Consider the following 21,380-nt stretch of genomic DNA (forward strand, 5'->3'; position numbering starts at 1 on the left):
AAATTCTCTCTTTCTCCACCACACCTCCCAGCAGACTTTGTCCTTTGCCTCCTGACTCAGGCTCGCTTGCTGGGTCTTCAGGAGTCCATTATATAGTTCTTGACCCGGGTCAGACAGAGAATTCAAGTTTTTCATCAGCCCGGAAGTAACTTCTGGATCTCTGTCGTCATGACTCAACAGTACTTCCGGGCTGTAGGGAAACATGACTCCCCCTGTCCTTCCATAGCACCACCTCCCAGCACCCACGGCACCCAACAGGACTGAGATAGTGAACTCCCGGTGGAAATCCGGGGTACCACTACACTCCAGGGGAGCTGCCATCTAATGACTTGGGGAAGGCAGTGTCCAAAAGTAGCTATCTTCCCCCATCCTTTCATTCTCGCGGCGTCCTGGCCGGGTTGAGCTGCCAACTGTCCATCACACCATATAAAGATAAATGTAGGATATATAAAGCATTGAAATAAAAGGTAATAACCCAGAATAAAATGCAAAAATACAAAATATGACAAGAAAACCTTAAGCAAAAAACATAATTTATGATACAAACAAAAATTATTCTGAGCACCTGGCAGCAAGAGGGTAAACTGAAAGAAAGGTTCAGAATATCAGGGTTAGTTAAACACCTTCCTGAACTAAATTGTTTTTTGAAAGAATTAATTTAGTGATACCATGATAGAACAATTTGAATCCACCTCCGTTCCACCTGGCCTTACTCCCCTTCCATTTAGTCTCTTGCATGCACAATATATCAACCTTCCTTCTCTCCATCATATCTGCTAACTCTCTCCCCTTACCAGTCATACTGCCAACATTCAAAGTTCCTACCCTCAGTTCCACTCTCTTTACTTTCCTCCTCTCCTCCTGCCTCCATAGACGTCTCCCCCCTTTTCTTCTCCTTCTTCTTTTTCGGCCAATAGTAGCCCAGTTTCCGCCAGCACCCTGTTGGCTAACAGTACCGGTGGTGGTCGCTGTTAACTCGGGGCTCGATCGATCCGGTATGGAAATTTGTATTGTTGTCCACATATTGATTTGGCAAAATTTTACACCGGATGCTGTTCCTGACGTAACCCTCCCCAATATATAAATATATATTTCTCTGTTATAGGAAAAAATCTTGGAAGTCTTAGAAGGAGACGATACGTGATTTTCTCTGAGACACTTTAACGTCCCGCGAGACAAGGCAGTGAGGCAAAAGGACAGCTGCTGTACAGGCTTTTAAATGATCGACACACAGCTCAGCAGAAGCAGCAGCAAGACAGCAGCTAATCCGACCGCATCTCCTTAACATGCGCTCAGCACCCCCACCCCTTCACAATGCGAGCGGCAGAGATGCGAAGTGGCTGGTGCGTAGCGCGGCCCAGTAGGGGGTGGGCGAGCAAAGCGAGCAGGCAGCAAAGCCCTCTAGTATTTTATAATATTAACATTAATATGTTGTTTTTATGTCGCATATTCAGGAGGCCCAATGCACAGTTTCATAAAACCCTAATTGGCTGCTTGTTTCTGTTTTACTTTTTTTTTTTAGATGGAAGCTTCTTATGTGTCTGTTGTCCTATTCACTGGAAGAGCCTGGGATGCAATTACAGACCCCTTAATTGGATATTTAGTGAGCAAAAGTAAGAAGACAAGATTTGGAAAGCTCATTCCATGGTGGGTACAATAAAATAAGATTCTTAAACTGTTGTAATCCTGACCTGTACAGTTTTAGAAATTTGAAAGAAAACCCCACATAGATGCTGGGAGAACATTATAATTATAAGTCACACAGTCCAGAGGGTCAGCAAAGCCATAGTATCCAGGATTTGAACTTCTGACAATGAAAATTCATATCATTGTCCATCAGGCATATGTTCTTCAGGACTCTACCACTTCATCAGGATCGGACAAACTGGAAACGAAAAATTAAATAATTTTCACAACTCAAAACACCTCATAAGTTCTTACTCAGATAGGGGGATTCAGAAAAAAACTACCAGAAATACAAGATTTGGAGAACACTTCTTGGGCAATGCGTCTACAATTAAAAATGAGGGACATCGCCACTGTTTAAAGAGCACTAAGTAGTTAATAAATTCTGCCGTACCCATTAACCACATACATTAATTAATCTCAGCTTGTTTAACACCACATAGCCTGAGGAGCTTAATACAATGTAATAAATTGAAACAACCCCCAAAGTTACACAACAGAGCTCATAAAATATATACTTTTCTAGCACCTTCAACACAATCCAACCTCTGCTCCTTCGGGACAAGCTGACAGAGATGGGAGTAGATTCATACCTGGTGGCATGGATCGTGGACTATCTTAAAGACAGACCTCAGTATGTGCGTCTTGGGAACTGCACGTCTGATGTTGTGGTCAGCAACACAGGAGCGCCGCAGGGGACTGTACTTTCTCCGGTCCTGTTCAGCCTATATACATTGGACTTCCAGCACAACTCGGAGTCCTGCCACATGCAAAAGTTCACTGATGACACTGCTATCGTGGGCTGTATCAGGAGTGGGCAGGAGGAGTATAGGGACCTAATCAATGACTTTGTTATATGGTGCGACTCAAACCACCTACACCTGAACACCAGCAAAACCAAGGAGCTGGTGGTGGATTTTAGGAGGACCAGGCCCCTCATGGACCCCATGATCATCAGAGGTGACTGTGTGCAGAGGGTGCAGACCTATAAATACCTGGGAGTGCAACTGGATGATAAATTAGACTGGACTGCCAATACTGATGCTCTATGTAAGAAAGGACAGAGCCGGTTATACTTCCTTAGAAGGCTGGCGTCCTTCAACATCTGCAATAAGATGCTGCAGATGTTCTATCAGACGGTTGTGGCGAGCGCCCTCTTCTACGTGGTGGTGTGCGGGGGAGGCAGCATAAAGAAGAAAGACGCCTCACGCCTGGACAAACTGGTGAAGAGCAGGCTCTATTGTTGGCATGGAGCTGGACAGTTTAACATCTGTGGCAGAGCGACGGGCGCTGAGCAGGCTCCTGTCAATCATGGAGAATCCACTGCATCCACTGAACAGGATGATCTCCAGACAGAGGAGCAGCTTCAGCGACAGACTGCTGTCACTGTCCTGCTCCACTGACAGACTGAGGAGATCGTTCCTCCCACACACTATGTGACTCTTCAATTCCACCAGGGGGGGTGAACGTTAACATTATACAAAGTTATTGTCTGTTATACCTGCATTATTATCAATCTTTAATTTAATATTGTTTTTTTTTTTTTTTTTTTTTTTTTGTATCAGTATGCTGCTGCTGGAGAATGTGAATTTCCCCTTGGGATTAATAAAGTATCTATCTATCTATCTATCTATCTATCTATCTATCTATCTATCTATCTATCTATCTATCTATCTATCTATCTATCTATCTATCTATCTATCTATCTATCTATCTATCTATCTATCTATCTATCTATCTATCTATCTATCTATCTATCTATCTATCTATCTATGTAAAAGCTGCTGTATATGTATATAATCCCTCTATATTGATCTCAAAAGGTGATGCTGCTTTCCCTTTTGTATTCTTTAATGTGTATCCTTTGTCAGAATGCCTCAAATCTCATTGTTTATAAGGTATTGTACTTTAGAACTTCTCTCCACCTTCCCTTCTACATAACCTCAGGCAATTACATAATTGCATAATCCATCCATCCATTGTCCAACCCGCTATATCCTAACTACAGGGTCACGGGGGTCTGCTGGAGTCAATCCCAGCCAACACAGGGCACAAGGCAGGAAACAAACCCCGGACAGGGTGCCAGCCCACCGCAGGGTCGTATATTCCCTCCAGCCCTAAACTAAACAGCTTTAATTATGTGACACTGGCATTGCACGCTGCCTACCTGACTTAAGTCGTATTCTTTTTGCTTCCTCCCTCACAGAGATTTCTCTCGATTATTTCCTGTTAACAGACTTGTGACTGGTTACTTAGTGTCTGACTGCTTCTGCTGTGCTATGCCTGCCACTGCCAACCCCAATGGCGAGATGCCACTTCTCTTGCACAGGCCATCGAGCTTCACGCACGCCCTTCACCTACAACGAGCTTTACTCAAGGGCAGCTGAAAAAACAGCAATAAATCCTTCTAAATGAAAAAAAAAGCTGTAAAAAGTACAGCCCAGGCCCTTAGTGACAACCACAAATGAGTTTTAAAACCAAACGCAGCCTAATAATAATGTTTTGCATAGAAATAACACAAGGCACTCTGCTCTCAATACCGTTTTCCTGACTAACAAGAATGATGACAGCAGGCGGTACACACCCTGGACACAGAAAGACGCATGTTTGCATATGTTGAACAGCTTTGCTCACAAAATTATTTTTTCCCATGCAAATCAGGTGTGGATGTATCACTTCCCGAACCTTCCACCATTACCTACAATGAGGCTATACTGCACTGCATCTCTGTTGGTAATGGGAGTGCGTCCAGTCTGTACCAGTAGTGCCTTACAATAACAACAACAACATTTATTTTTATAGCACATTTTCATACAAATGATGGAGCTCAAAATGCTTTACATGATGAAGAAAGAGAAAAAAGACAAAATAAATAAGAATTAAAATAAGGGAACACTAATTAACATAGAATAAAAATAAGATCCAATGGCCAGGGGGGACAGAAAAAACTCCAGATGGCTGGAGAAAAAAATAAAATCTGCAAGGGTTCCAGGCCACGAGACCGCCCAGCCCCCTCTGGGCATTCTACCTAACAAAAATGAAATAGTCCTCTTTGTAGTTAGGGTTCTCACGGAGTCACTTGATGCTGATGGTCATACAGACTTCTGGCTTTTAATCCATCCATCATTTTTGGAACATCATGGTACTTAGAGTAAAGGACACCAGAAAAGGAAACAGAAGAGAGAGTAGGGGTTAGTACAGATTTTAGAGCCACCATGAATAGATATTATAATGAATTGGATATACAGAGTATCAGGATCAAATTACAGTGAAGTTATGAGAAGGCCATGTTAAAGTAATGTGTTTTCAGCAGTGTTTTAAAGTGCTCCACTGTATCAGCCTGGCGAATTCCTACTGGCAGGCTATTCCAGATTTTAGGTGCATAACAGCAGAAGGCCCCCCGCCTCACCGCTTCTTTTAAGTTTTGCTCTTGGAATTCTAAGGAGACACTCAGTTGAGGATCTGAGGTTACAATTTGGAATATAAGGTGTCAGACATTCCGATATATAAGATGGGGCGAGATTATTTAAGGCTTTATAAACCATAAGCAAAATTTTAAAGTCAATCCTGAATGACACAGGTAACCAGTGTAGTGACATCAAAACTGGAGAGATGTGCTCAGATTTTCTTTTCCTAGTTAGGATCCTAGCAGCTGCATTCTGCACTAGTTGCAAATGATTTATGTCTTTTTTGGGTAGTCCTGAGAGGAGTGCGTTACAGTAATCTAGACGACTGAAAACAAACACGTGAACTAATTTCTCAGCATCTTTCAATGATATAAGAGGTCTAACTTTTGCTATGTTTCTTAAGTGAAAAAATGCTGTCCTAGTGATCTGATTAATATGCGATTTAAAATTTAGATTACAGTCAACAGTTACCCCTAAGCTTTTTACCTCCGTTTTGACTTTTAATCCTAATGCTTCCAGTTTATTTCTAAAAGCCTCATTGTATCCATTATTGCCAATCACTAAGATTTCAGTTTTCTCTTTATTTAGCTTGAGAAAGTTACTATTCATCCATTCTGATATACAAGTTAGACATTGTGTTAGTGAATCAAGAGAATCGGGGTCATCAGGTGCAATTGATAAATACAGCTGTGTGTCATCAGCATAGCTGTGGTAGCTCACGTTGTGCCCTGAGATAATCTGACCTAACGGAAGCATGTAGATTGAGAAGAGCAGCGGACCCAGGATAGATAGATCTACATGAAAGGCACTATATGATAGATAGATAGATAGATAGATAGATAGATAGATAGATAGATAGATAGATAGATAGATAGATAGATAGATAGATAGATAGATAGATAGATAGATAGATAGATAGATAGATAGATAGATAGATAGATACTTTATTAATCCCAAGGGGAAATTCACATACTCCAGAAGCAGCGTACTGATAAAGAAAATATTAAATTAAAGAGTGATAAAAATGCAGGTATACAGACAGACAATAACTTTGTATAATGTTAACGTTTACCGCCCCCCCCGGGTGGAATTGAAGAGTTGCATAGTGTGGGGGAGGAACGATCTCCTCAGTCTGTCAGTGGAGCAGGACGGTGACAGCAGTCTGTCGCTGAAGCTGCTCTTCTGTCTGGAGATGATCCTGTTCAGTGGATCTAGTGGATTCTCCATGATTGACAGGAGTCTGCTCAGCGCCCGTCGCTCTGCCACAGATGTCAAACTGTCCAGCTCCGTGCCTACAATAGAGCCTGCTTTCCTCACCAGTTTGTCCAGGCGTGAGGCGTCCCTCTTCTTTATGCTGCCTCCCCAGCACACCACTGCGTAGAAGAGGGCGCTCGCCACAACCGTCTGATAGAACATCTGCAGCATCTTACTGCAGATGTTGAAGGACACCAGCCTTCTAAGGAAGTATAGTCGGCTCTGTCCTCTCTTGCACAGAGCATCAGTATTGGCAGTCCAGTCCAATTTATCATATGAATACCATGAATAATAATGATAATTAATTGAATATACAAAGCATCAGGATTAAACTAAGATGAAGTTATAAGAAAGCCATTTTAAAGTAATGTGTTTTCAGCAGTTTTTTTAAACAGCTCTGATATTCTCAAATAATGAATGGACGTCAATCCTAGACAGAACAAAGTCTCCTTCATTTTGTGTGAGACGCTCTCTATGGTTTTGTTTCGTGATGGGTGACCAATCAGGTAATGAGATGTTGGGCTGTGCAGGATCAATTTAGTGTAGAACTACGTTAAGAGCGTGTACAAATCAGAGAGCGAATTGAGTCTGCATTTTAGGAAAAAACAGAGTTTTTGCCCATCCATAATGGTATCCAGTTCTGGAGAGCATTTTAAGAAGCCGTGGTTCTTTCACGGAAACCGAAAATGCGGTGGTTAGTCTGGATGAAATTTGAAGGCTAATGACTGTGTCTGTAAATTAAACTGTAATAATGTGGACGGCGCCTTAGTTTAGCTTTGAATTTGAGGCTTGTCAGCAACTCCTTTGTTGTCTCCTTTATTGTCTTCAGAGGCGTGACCATAGGGGTGCTGGGGTGGGCACTGCCCCCCCAGAGATAAGCCGTGCCCACCCTGCGAAATGCTCTGTCTGTCCAATGAAAACTCTGGAGAAGAATAACATTTGATTTTCAAAACTGAGTTGCTTTCCAAATGTCCCCTTTGAATTTGCGAAGTATCCGTCAGTGTCTCCTCCACTAGACAGGCACCGTGCTGCTCACAGTTCAGTTCGCCTCACATTTTGCAGTACGTTTTGATCCTGTTGACCGCATTCTTTAATTAAAACAGCGTATACGTTCCATTCTTCTTTTATTTTCTGGTTGGTAGCACCAAAGGCTATGCATAGGTGGCTTATTAAAAAGCAGACATCTTCAACCTCTGTCCCTTCGCAAGCTGCTGGCTCCACGGTTGAGCCCAGCGCCGCTGCTACCAACACGGAGTACAGCGCACCCACGTCGGGAACTGAAACACCAAAAGATGTAGATAAGCCTACACAATCCTCCAGCTCTACGCCCGTGTCGGGTTCTCCAGACCTCTGCCTTCAACAAAATATACAGTCCGGTCTGCCTGACTTAAATATGGATAGCCCATCCCAGCCCATTTTAATTAATTATCCCAAGCGCGCATTCGGAAAGACACTCAGATGTTTTAGTGCAAGCTGGTATCAGTCTCGACCATAGCTTGAATATTCTGTTGTCCGTGATGGCAGCTTTTGCTTTACCTACCGCAAATTTAGTGTTTTTAATTCGGACCGCGAGGACATATTCACCAAACACGGCTACACTAATTGGAAAAAAGCTCTAGAAAAAGATGGTGGCGGCTTCCACAAACACAAGTCTGGTATCCCGCACGTCAGAGCCATGTCTGCATCACAGCACTCATCATTGGTGTGTCTTCAGCTGCATGTGAAAGCTCTTTCTCTACTTTGAACCGCATTCTCACTCCACTCCGCCGAACAATGCTGCATTCAAGGAAGAGAAATTTAGTCATTCTGGCACATGAGAAAAACATCACAGAAAATCTCGACATGAATGAATTTATTTCAGAATTTGCCAAGAGAACAGACTGGTCCTGTAGATAATATCCAGGTTAAACACTGGAAACTGATGTCCTATAGCCTCCCATGACTACAATAAGCCACGTTTCTGTTCTTGCTCTCATATGTTGTATACATTTGACTTTATTGATATTTACCTTGTAGATGTAGCGCTATATTTGTTCACAAAAAATAATAATACAAGTTCCATTGCCTCTGTTAATTTTATTGAACAATAGGTTATGATTTATGCCACAATTTTTGCTTTTATATATTATATAAAACTATACTGTTATTATTATTTGACCCCCCTACAAAAATGGGGATAGATGGATGGATGGATATTTTTTTGCCCCCCCAGACAAGCCAAATGCCCACCCACACATGATGTTCTGGTCACACCTCTGATTGTCTTCCTCTTTGATAGACCCCGATCTTCTGATTCTGATCTGTTGTCTAATTCCTTGTGTGGTAATGCCCTGACAGTAATATGATGGACATTTTATTTACATGGCACCTTTCTCCAAAACTTTAAAATAATTCTGTTAATACACATAGCTGTGAATGTAAAGTCAGCCCACTGGACAAGTTATTTACAGTAATTGTCACCCCAGTGCTAATGTCTGTGCAGTGCAGATTTAATAAACAGTGGCCTTTTCCTTAAAGGTTGTTTGCTTCATCCAAGTAACATTAATAACCAATAAATGTGGAGAAACTATAAGGTGCTCAGAAATGATTGTCTGTGTATTATCTAAAATGTTCTGATTTTTCTTTCTAGGGCCGTATTCACCATGCCATTTGGAGTCTGCGCTTATATCCTGCTTTGGTTCAGCCTCCCAGACAGTGTGAATTCAGGCTTGAAATTCTTTTGGCACTTTATGATGTACTGTCTCTTCCAGACCTTCATGACTGTGAGTCTATTAAACACTCTTTTTTTGCAGCATTGATATTGTGAGATTATGTTAATTGGGAGAATAAATTAAAAGTATTATAAGAAAATAATAATTTTTAAGATGGGAAATAAATAGCCTCAACACACAGAAAAAGGTTTGGGGAAGCCACCCGTATACTTGAGCCCTGGTTGCAAAATGCAGATAAAGTTGCAAAGATGTGTATAGGTTCAAGTCCAACATTCGGTTGACTAGAAACAGGAAGTGTGACGGGTTTTAAGTTGACTGCCAGGAAGTGACATCTTCAGGGCCGGAACTGGAAGTGACGTCTTCTGGACCGGAAACGGAAGCATGTATAATTTCCCATTTTTGATCTGTAGTGATAACAGAGAAAGGATTATCGTGCCCCGCCACCGCCTGGCCTGGTGTGGAATTACCTTCAGTTGGTCCTTTTAGCTACCTCTTAATCGCACGTGTGAGACAAAGAGTATCAACAGTTTTGTTCTGTTGCTGAGAACATGTTCTTTCGAAAAGCAGCAGACTAGGAAACTCCTCATGATGCCACCTTTCCATTAACTAAGAACCAGAATGAGACAGAGAGCCTAATTCAGGGTGTTTGGTGATTACAATGATCATAAGAAATGTAACCGCTGGATACTTGGAAATGTACCCTGTGGAGGACTTAGGGGTCACATACTTATTTAGGGGTAATATAGTTACCGTATACAGTTAGGTCCATAAATATTTGGACAGAGACAACTTTATTTTCTAATTTTGGTTCTGTACATTACCACAATGAATTTTAAATGAAACAACTCAGATGCAGTTGAAGTGCAGACTTTCAGCTTTAATTCAGTGGGGTGAACAAAACGATTGCATAAAAATGTGAGGCAACTAAAGTATTTTTTGAACACAATCCCTTCATTTCAGGGGCTCAAAAGTAATTGGACAATTGACTCAAAGGCTATTTCATGGGCAGGTGTGTGCAAGTCCGTCGTTATGTCATTATCAATCAAGCAGATAAAAGGCCTGGAGTTGATTTGAGGTGTGGTGCTTGCATGTGGAAGATTTTGCTGTGAACAGACAACATGTGGTCAAAGGAGCTCTACATGCAGGTGAAAGAAGCCATCCTTAAGCTGCGAAAACAGAAAAAACCCATCTGAGAAATTGCTACAATATTACGAGTGGCAAAATCTACAGTTTGGTACATCCTGAGAAAGAAAGCAAGCACTGGAGAACTCAGCAACGCAAAAAGACCTGGACGTCCATGGCAGACAACAGTAGTGGATGATCACAGAATCATTTCCATGGTGAAGAGAAACCCCTTCACAACAGCCAACCAAGTGAACAACACTCTCCAGGGGGTCGGCGTATCGATATCCAAGTCTACCATAAAGAGAAGACTGCATGAAAGTAAATACAGAGGGTGCACTGCAAGGTGCAAGCCACTCATAAGCCTCAAGAACAGAAAGGCTAGATTGGACTTTGCTAAAGAACATCTAGAAAAGCCAGCACAGTTCTGGAAAAACATTCTTTGGACAGATGAAACCAAGATCAACCTCTACCAGAATGACGGCAAGAAAAAAGTATGGAGAAGGTGTGGAACAGCTCATTATCCAAAGCATAGCACACCATCTGTAAAACACGGTGGAGACAGTGTGATAGCTTGGGCGTGCATGGCTGCCAGTGGCACTGGGACACTAGTGTTTATTGATGATGTGACACAGGACAGAAGCAGCCGAATGAATTCTGAGGTGTTCAGAGACATACTGTCTGCTCAAATCCAGCTAAATACAGCAGTCAAATTGATTGGGCGGTGTTTCATGATACAGATGGACAATGACCCAAAACATACAGCCAAAGCAACCCAGGAGTTTATTAAAGCAAAGAAGTGGAAAATTCTGGAATGGCCAAGTCAGTCACCTGATCTTAACGCAATTGAGCAGGCATTTCACTTGTTGAAGACTAAACTTCAGACAGAAAGGCCCACAAACAAACAACAACTGAAAGCCGCTGCAGTAAAGGCCTGGCAGAGCATTAAAAAGGAGGAAACCTAACATCTGGTGATGTCCAGGAGTTCAAGACTTCAGGTTGTCATTGCCAGCAAAGGGTTTTCAACCAAGTATTAGAAATGAACATTTGATTTCCAGTTATTTATTTCGTCCAATTACTTTTGAGCCCCTGAAATGAAGGGATTGTGTTAAAAAAATACTTTAGTTGCTTCACATTTTTATGCAATCGTTTTGTTCTCCCCACTGAATTAAAGCTGAAAGTCTGCACTTCAACTGCATCTGAGTTGTTTCATTTAAAATTCATTGTGGTAATGTACAGAACCAAAATTAGAAAATAAAGTTGTCTCTGTCCAAATATTTATGGACCTAACGGTATATTCACGTATAAGTCAGGTCTTGAAACCTGAAAAATCTTATCATAAAATCAGACCCCGACTTATACGTCCGTTTATAAATGTGACACTTAATTTTTTTTTCAAGTGTCAGTTTCTCAGACACATCGAATTTTGTTGCAGCAGCCCAGTTACCAATTTCTTTTGCTACTTCAATGACGTTTAATTTAAAACCAGCTTTATATTTTCTTCTGATCGTAGATAAAGGATGCTCTTACGATAAAGGTGTATGAGGGTGTGAGATACAAAAAAAAAACAAAACAGTACAAACGTCGCTTCGGAATAGTTTGGATATTACCGTGTGGACATGTAGCCACAATACATAGAAAAAAAAAGGCCGTGTGCTCCATGGTTACTCTCTCAGGTGGGCCGTTAGCATATCATAATCTCTTGGACCAATAGTGTGAGTTTTCCGCATTCGACTTATATGACCGACATTATAAAATATCGGAAATTATACAGTAAAATCAGGCCCCAACTTATACCTAATGTAGGGTGCATTGATACCGTCTTTTTCCGAAAATAAGACACTGTCTTACTTTCTTTTTTGGTCCAAAATACGCACTAGGGCTTATTTTCAGGGGAGGACAAAAATAAAAGTATATTTATATATTTTTATTTAATATTTATTTATTTTACACAGAATACAGAAATTAAAATTGATTCAATTACAGTCATGTCATCTTCTTCTGGAACATCGTCATAAATCAAGATTTACACCCCTGGAGTCTTCCACAATTCCCTTTTTGTACTCGACGGAATAGCTCTTTCGTTTTGTACTCATTTTAACTGCGGTTAAAAATTATTCACTTTATAAAAAATAAAATTACGTATGAGGAAATAATCAGACTTACAAGACTGAAATGAACAAACACTGTATCTGCACTGTCGCTCAATGTAGACTGCTGCCTTAACGAACAATTATTTATAGTGTGCGCCAACGACGCGTTCTGTCGCATTCCGCATATGCATGCCCCCCTCCACCCCCTCCCCACCTCATTCGACCATACTCTGCGATACGCGCGACGCAGTACAACACAGCAGAGCAGAGCGGACACAATATTTATGTATTCATGCTGCCTTATGTTGTATTTTTAAGATAAATTCCAAGAATTAATTTGAAACGAACTGTAGAGGTAAACAATGAATTTCTCGGAATATTTTATTTCAAACATTTCTCTGAAATACGAGTATTAGGGAAGCTAAACATACTTAATAAATCAACAGCATTTTTTAACGAATTCTTTTTTTCACATTATTTTAACTAGGGCTTATTTTCGGGGGAGGGCTTATATTACAAAAAGTTCCGAAAATCTCGATAGGGCTTATTTTCGGGGGATGTCTTAATTTCGGAAAAAGACGGTATTTGCTCATTTCCATTTTATTCTAATTAAATATGAAACATTGCATCTTTGGGGCGGCACTGCTGCCTCACAGTAAGCTGACCAGGGTTTGCATCCTCACAGTGTGGAGTTTGCCTGTTCTCCCCATGTCTGTGTGGAGGTCCTCCAGGTGCTTTAGTTTCCTCCCACATTCCAAAGACATGCATATTAGGTGAATTGGCGATCCTAAATTGGCTCTGCTGTTTGCCCTGCGATGGACTGGAACCCTGTTCAGGGTTTGTTCCTGCCTTGTGTTTTATGATGCCTGGGATAGGCTCCAGTAGACCCCCACGACCATGTTCAGGACTAAGCGGGTTAGAAAATGGCCGACTGACTTAGCATTTTAATGGCAAAATTCTTACTTAGCATCCCAGAAAGGAAAGTTATCTAATATTTTAAAAACAATATTGGAAAGTCTTTGTTAACCATGTTATTAATAATATATTATTTTTTCCTTGTCAGTGTTATCATGTACCATATACAGCACTGAACATGTTCCTGGGAGGAAACCAGAAAGAGAGAGACTCTGCTACAGCATATAGTAAGATAGAATAATTAGATCTTTTCTACTGTAAGTACATATTTTAGGCATTCAGCAACTAAATAAATACAAATTGGACTTTTGTGTTTAATGGATTGAATCATTCAAATTAAACGAATGCACCACTAGACAGAACTTTCCCTGACCTGACTTAACAGGACACAATCAGTCTGGCTTAAGAACCGTCATGTTAGATCCAAGCGTCAGGGTCCGCATCCCAGTAAGACACAGTTGACATGCCTCTACAAAAACAAGTAGCTCTTGTTAATTAATTTTCTTATGAACTAGTAAACATACAAATACGTATGCAATGGATTACAAATAGAAAATCTGCAAAAAATGAATGTTTTTCTAAAATAAATGTAATCTTATACAGTAAACAGATATATTTCTGGGTAACAGTGAAGCTGTGCTATCACAAATCTGATATAGTTTTTTATGTTTGTGTCTTGCAAATGTAATTTGTGATAGACAGGGGAGCGTGGAAGAGAGGTGAAGAAAAGAGTGCAGGCAGGGTGGAGAGGGTGGAGAAGAGTGTCAGGAGTGATTTGTGACAGACGGGTATCAGCAAGAGTGAAAGGGAAGGTCTACAGGACGGTAGTGATATCAGGTATGTTATATGGGTTGGAGACGGTGGCACTGACCAGAAAGCAGGAGACAGAGCTGGAGGTGGCAGAGTTAAAGATGCTAAGATTTGCATTGGGTGTGACGAGGACGGATAGGATTAGAAATGAGGACATTAGAGGGTCAGCTCAGGTTGGACGGTTTGGAGACAAAATCAGAGAGGCGAAATTGCGTTGGTTTGGACATCTGCAGAGGAGAGATGCTGGCTATATTGAGAGAAGGGTGCTAAAGATAGAGCTGCCAGAAAAGTGGAAGGCCTAAGAGAAGGTTTATGTATGTGCTGAGAAAGGACATGTAGGTGATGGGTGTAACAGAGCAAGATGAAGAAGATAATAAGATATGGAAGAAGATGATCTGCTGTTGCGACCCCTAACAGGAGCAGCCGAAAGAAGAAGAAGAAGAAGTCTTGCAAATGTAATGTTTATAGGATGGATTTGTGAAATTGTAGGAAATATTTTCAGTTAAATATTTATTTTTGTGAAGCACAGTGGTTTGCTAGCTAGTGCAGCTGTCCCATACATGAAGGAGTTTGGGAATAAACTCAAAATCCAACCAACAGTTACGTTCCTGTTTTTTGATATTTTATAGAAAGTTACCAAAGCCATCTAGGGTTAGGGTTAGGGTTAGGGTTAGGGTTAGGAATGTGTATCATGTAATTCTTTTTTTTTACTGTTAGCATGTTAGATTGTCATCTAATGAGCCATGTGGCTCATTGGCACTGGCTTCTAGATTAATTGGGCTGGAGATTATATAACTTGCTTTTTGTATCTTGTATCATATTTTATATCAAACGCCATATACAGTCTCTGAGTAGCATTTTGATTCAACATTTGCAAGTCACCATTTACCATTAGAATTAATATTTACCATATGTTGATTCTCCTCAACACATCTTAAGTAATTTTCCTTCCTTCATTAGATCCACGGTTTTCAAACTGTGGTACGCGTACCACTGGTGGTACTTCAAGTCATGCCAAGTGGTACTCGTGTGGTCCTTTATTTTCCACGAATCGATGTTGCTAGAATGCCAATATGTTGCATATAATCATATATACTATAGGTATACTACTGTAAATGCGTGGAAGACTCCAAGCTGGCTTTTATTAGCGCAGGCACCCATTTCCTTAATTAGTTTAATATCACTTTAACGTCATAATTATAGTCATTATAGTGATTATAGTGACTTTTTCTTCAAAACAACACGGGCGTAAATTAACGATTCATTGACAGTGGTACTTCAGTTTACTGGTCCTCGGGGAGTGGTACTTGTTTAAAAAAGTTTGAAAACCGTGGCATTAGATGACTTGGGTTTTTCGGGATAATACATCCTCACCCAGTTGAAACAGATACAAGGATCAGACTTTTGTTTGTATGTAGTTAGCACTGACTCTTTATAGTTCTCCTCCTTTAATACTCTCTCTGCCACTTTTCTTATTTTGTGGATGGTTCACCTTCTCTATTCTTCTGCAATCTCTATAAAGTTAGCTGTAAAACCTTTGCATCTGTGCTCAACTGGCATGCCCCTAGCTTTCTTCTGTCTGTCACCTGCTTGATCCGTACACCTGAAAATGTCTTTTCAAAATCCTCCACTTAACGATTTTCCAAAGAAACATTAGTCTCCAGTAAGATAACTCGTCTGGTGGTCTCTGAAAGCAGTGAAATATCTTGTCTCTGGACAGTGCATGCAATGTGCCCAGAACAAAGGAGCCTTTTCTCCAGATCAGTCAATAGATACCAATACTTTCAGAAGCAAATTTTAAATAAAATTTTAAAATATGTTGGAACTCATTAGTACCATAGATTAAAATATTAGTTAAAATTATGCTGATCTGGATTGACAACCCCTAGCACACTGCACCTTCATGGCATCAGCCATCCTAATACAATATCTCTCTTTACTTGTTTGGTAGAAGAACCCTTCTTGTCCTGTTTCTGAAAACCTCAAAACCATTCTTACAAAGTCATAAATGTCCATAGCTATAGCCTGTGCCATGTCACATTTTGTGCTTTCTTTCCTGCAGGAATGGCTGTGGAGATGTTTGGGACGCTTGCAGGCTGTGTCATCCAAGGGCAGATTGTAGGAGTGTACCATGCCAAGACAGCTCAGAAATGCAGCGAACACAATTTCACAGTGTTTAACAGCTCATCCACGCTGGCTGAATCCGTCATTGCTATGGTCAGTTGCCACTCATGTTCTCTAGCCATAGTTTTCTGTGTTTGCATGATAAGTTGAAGCAGCATTACTCTTAAATTTACTTTTAAATGAATGTCATTGCTGATCAATCTCTCCATTAAGAGGTAGGTACCAACCTAGGCTTGACATTTGGTTTCTGGCCTCTTCACCATCACTCCAGTACATTAGTTGAATGAGAGCAGTAAGCATTCCACAATTTAAAAAGCAGTTGAAGATGGCTTTAGCACACTTTTTCAATCTTCATCTCTTTTTTACTTAGTTTATAAGGTGAAAAAAAAATAGTTTTATGCAGTAGCATACATTTTGTAAATCGTGTCACAAGCAGCTGGGGGACAGACCCAGCCGGGGACGCCTGGAAGGACCGGGAGGTGGCGTATTCGTCCTCCAGGCCACGAGGGGGCAACCGCCCTGGATCTGGAGAGGACCACGGGAGAGGAGCAAGAAGGCTCAAGCCCGTTGGGACCTGTGGCCACCGCCAGGGGGCGCCCCGAGCCTCAGAGAGCCCGGGAGACATTCACTTCCGCCACACCCGGGAAGATGGAAGAAGAGCCTTCCAGGGATGCCCGGAGTGTTTCTGGGTGCAAGAGCAGCACTTCCGCCACAACAGGAAGTGCTGCCGGAAGAACATCGTCAAGCACCTGGAGCACATCCGTGTGAGAATAAAAGGGGCCGCCTCCCTACAATCAGAGAGCTAGAGTCGGGAGTGGGAGCAGGATGAAGCTCCCGTGAAGAGAGGAAAGGCGGCCCACGGACATTAAAAGAGAGGCCCATTTTAAAGGTGGTTAGTGCTGGGAAGCACTGTGTGTTGTGTAAGGAGAAAATAAAAGTGTCCTTTTGGATAAAGATGTGGTGTCAGTCTGGTGGTGATCGGGCATGTCTCACAATGGTTATAATTTTCAGTCAGTCAGTCAGTTATTTTCTAACCAGCTTTGTCCTCAGCTGGGCTGTAGGGGACTACTGGAGCCCATGCCAGCTAGCACAGGGCACACTGGACAAGGTGACAGTCCATCACAAGGCGAACACACACAGACACACCCCAACCACACACTAGAGCTGATTTAGTGTCACCAATTCACCTAATATGTATGTCCTCTGACTATGGGAGTAAACTAGAGCACCCAGAAGAAACCCACACAGACACAGAGAGAACATGCACACTCCACACAGGGAGCCTAGAAACCCAGTTCGCCATACTGTGAGGCAGCAGCACTACCACTGTGCCACCTCTAAAATGCAGTATTTCAGATTATAGATACAGATATCAAGTGTACCCCACATTGGGTACCATTTTCACAAAGTTGACATGTTGGTTAAATGGGACTGAAAATCCAAAGAACAGGCTGAAGGTTCCATTGGATTGTGGGAGAAAACCGGCGCAGACATGGGGAGAACATGCGAACTCCACGCAGAGATGATCCAGGACAAGAACCCTGGTCTCCTTACTGCAAGGTGGCAGCGTTACCACTGCGCCACCCTTATCATTTTTCAAAGCAGTTATATTTTCTTCTGCAACACAGTATGCTTCATTAAACAGAATGTGCAATATGGGATCACTACCAAAAGAAGGAAAGTTTACTGTAGCAACTGTTCAACTCAAATAGAATTTCAAAGGTCATTTTTTTGCAGTTATTCTAATACGTAGGAAGAGAGTAACCTTTTTATACACAGCAGCACATTAATAAGTTTACCTGTTTCTTAAATGTGGTGTGAGACACACAATTCCAAACATTATCATTTTAATTAAGATAAAATATGTAAAAATGAAGATTGTTATTATTAGTGTTTATTTCAAAACATTCCTAATTGTGCACACTTAAAAATAACAGTTCTTTAATGACACTTTGTGGCCATTTGCTTGATTGTGTGGTTCCTCATAGAACTACAGTATTACATGACAAAGCACCATTTCATTCTGGTAATGATTCTCCGCATATGAAGTTGGTTCTTTGTGCGTCGATCTCAGGGTGCCTCGAAGAACTTGCTTTTCATTATAATTAATTACTAGGGGGCTCTGCCCCCTGCTCACTTTACTTGCCAACCCCCGTGCGGGCCCTACGCCCTCGTCATTTCCCGGATCTGCTGCTTGCGACGAATCATGCTGTGCTTTTGGATAAACACGAGTATCAACTCTGTCTTTGATATCTCCGTCTTGCTAAACTATTATTGCTGATAATTCGTCACATGTTGGTTTATTATATACAGTATGCGAGTGTGATCTTTCGGATTCATATAGAAATCCAAGAAAACTTCTTTGTCTGTGTTTTTCAGATAAATATCATCTAAAGTGCGATACTTTTGGACGTCCATTATTGGCTGTAGAATTTCTAATACGCCCGATCATTTAACTCTTTCGATTCTATGTTGCATCGCTTCTCCGTGATCATAAATATAAACCTGACCGAATTGTGGTTTCTTTGAAATTAAACATGTAATCTGTCATATCACCTATGTCCATATATTCAATCTCTTTTCGCTGTTCTGTTATTTCACCAAGTAATAATTTCCGTTTGTTAGCGCTAATGCGATCTTTACTATCAGTTTTTTGAGACTTTCGAATTTTAGAACTTTCATAATCTCAAACCAACGTTTTTGAACCTCTTTATGACATTCTACTTTGTCTTCCACTCTTTGTCTTTTCTTCTTCTACTGTTTATCTTTTATTTCTGCCCCTGCTTGGACGTGTTAGGTTTTCAATTCTTCTCTTGGCACAATGTCTCGTCTCGCTGGATGTGAAATGATCTCTCTGAAAAAGTATCGTCTCGTCCCAAGATTTTTTTATATAATAGAGAAATACTATTCATAATGTATAAATCTTTTATAAATATACATGCAATATTATTAGTAGGATAATGGTATAAGAGAGAGATTTCAGTCCAATGTTACTGTAAATTAAAAATGAGAACTGAGTGCAAACTTGCAAGAACTGGATTTATACTATGCATGTTGGACATTCAGCATTTCAAATGCTCCATTATCCTGGCTATCTGTGAGCTCTGTGGTGCTCTTAAGAGATTTTCCTTTGCTAGGAGACTATTAAAAAATAATGTCTCTTTAATGGCACTTTATGGTTCTTTACTGGGATGTGTGATTCCTTGTAGATCCATTGCTTGTCATCTTTTGCGTATGTGCCTTGAAAAACTTCCTAATATGTAGTAAAAAAATGGAAATCTTTAATGTAGGGATCCTCAATCACGGTCCTGGAGGGCCACAGCGGCTACATGTTTTCATTTCATTCATTCGGTCCTGTTCAGCCTATATACATCGGACTTCCAATACAACTCGGAGTCCTGCCATGTGCAAAAGTTCTCTGATGACACTGCTATCGTGGGCTGCATCAGGAATGGGCTGGAGGATGAGTACAGGGACCTAATCAATGACTTTGTTAAATGGTGCGACTCAAACCACCTACACCTGAACACCAGCAAAACCAAGGAGCTGGTGGTGGATTTTAGGAGGCCCAGACCCCTCATGGACCCCGTGATCATCAAAGGTGACTGTGTGCAGATGGTGCAGACCTATAAATATCTGAGAGTGCAGCTGGATGATAAATTAGACTGGACAGCCAATACTGATGCGCTGTGCAAGAAAGGACAGAGCCGGTTATACTTCCTTAGAAGGCTGGCGTCCTTCAACATCTGCAATAAGATGCTGTAGATGTTCTATCAGACAGTTGTGGCGAGCGCCCTCTTCTACGCGGTGGTGTGCTGGGGAGGCAGCATTAAGAAGAAAGACGCCTCACGTCTGGACAAACTGGTGAGGAAGGCAAGCTCTATTGTTGGCATGGAGCTGGACAGTATAACATCTGTGGCAGAGCGAAGGGCGCTCAGCAGGCTCCTATCAATTATGGAGAATCCACTGCATCCACTTAATAGTGTCATCTCCAGACAGAAGAGCAGCTTCAGCGACAGACTGCTGTCACCGTCCTGCTCCACTGACAGATTGAGGAGATCGTTCCTCCCCCAAACTGTGCGACTCTTTTATTCCATCCCGGGGGTAAACGTTAACATTTAACATTATACAGTTATTGTCTGTTTTTCACCTGCATTATTATCATTCTTTAATTTAATATTATTTATTGTATCAGTATGCTGCTGCTGGAAAATGTGAATTTCCCATTGGGATTAATAAAGTATCTATCTATCTATCTATCTATCTATCTATCTATCTATCTATCTATCTATCTATCTATCTATCTATCTATCTATCTATCTATCTATCTATCTATCTATCTATCTATCTATCTATCTATCTATCTATTCCAGCCAGTGGGTCTGTATTAAAGGAGTGACATAACAAAGGAGTGACATAAATACCATATTAATGGAGTGACATTTTATTGGAGTGACAAATTATGATTAAAATTTTATTTAAAAAAAAACAAAAATGATAAAAATTATTAAAATTAACACAACTGAAAGTACGCTCGCCAAAAAAATCGTTGTCGCCTCACCTACCACTTGGATGGTTGTCACTCCTTTGAAATTTATATCTAAGGTTTCACTCCTTTGTTATGTCACACCTATGACATGTCACTCCTTTGAATAGGACCACAGCCAGTTTCCTTTTTAGAACTTTGTCCTCACCGATAGTGAAACTTTATTTAACACTATACTGTACCTTGTCAGCACTTTCATTCATCAAAGACAAATTAGTTACTAGAGGTCCTCATTTACAGTCCCGCAGGTCTGCTGTGGCTGCACGTTTTCACTTTAACCAATTTTTTAATTAGAAACAATTTATTTACTACTGAAGCTATGCGTTTTTTGGGTTTAGTTTTAGTTATCTTGCCTGTTACATACAATTCCGAACCTTTAATTTCCTCTTTTAGTTTGTAGCAGCTGCATTTAAGTTTTATTTGTTGCTTGTTTTCTTAACCAGACATTAGTTAACTCTTTCAGGGCTGATGTCGACTTTTGTCAATAGGAGGAGCTGACGATAATCGGTAATCAGCTGTAAACTGTGACAAAACCAACTGTTGTGTTTTAGTTAGACCCTCATTGGTAGAAGGAAAGTTCTCTTCATTGGTTTTGACCGAGATTTCCTGCGCTTCCGTGAGTAGCAAGGCACAGAGAATGGCAAAAATGGCACTGCCATCTGGCGAGAGATTAAAGTGAAAGCATAAAGCAAAATACTCCGTGGAGGACGTG

At 41.0% G+C, this 21,380-nt stretch overlaps 1 protein-coding gene across 1 annotated transcript in view; it reads left to right on the plus strand.

Annotated features, from left to right (window-relative positions):
• LOC114659570 (sodium-dependent lysophosphatidylcholine symporter 1-like) overlaps positions 1–21,380 on the plus strand; it is a 95,509-nt gene that overhangs the window by 18,674 nt on the left and 55,455 nt on the right. Inside the window, exons 3-6 of the mRNA XM_051932575.1 lie at positions 1,523–1,647; positions 8,977–9,109; positions 13,337–13,415; positions 16,061–16,215. Coding sequence (XP_051788535.1) covers positions 1,523–1,647; positions 8,977–9,109; positions 13,337–13,415; positions 16,061–16,215 — 492 coding nt within the window. The remainder of the gene's footprint in view (positions 1–1,522; positions 1,648–8,976; positions 9,110–13,336; positions 13,416–16,060; positions 16,216–21,380) is intronic.

Source organism: Erpetoichthys calabaricus, chromosome 10, assembly GCF_900747795.2.
Source record: "Erpetoichthys calabaricus chromosome 10, fErpCal1.3, whole genome shotgun sequence".
NCBI classification, from domain to species: domain Eukaryota; kingdom Metazoa; phylum Chordata; class Cladistia; order Polypteriformes; family Polypteridae; genus Erpetoichthys; species Erpetoichthys calabaricus.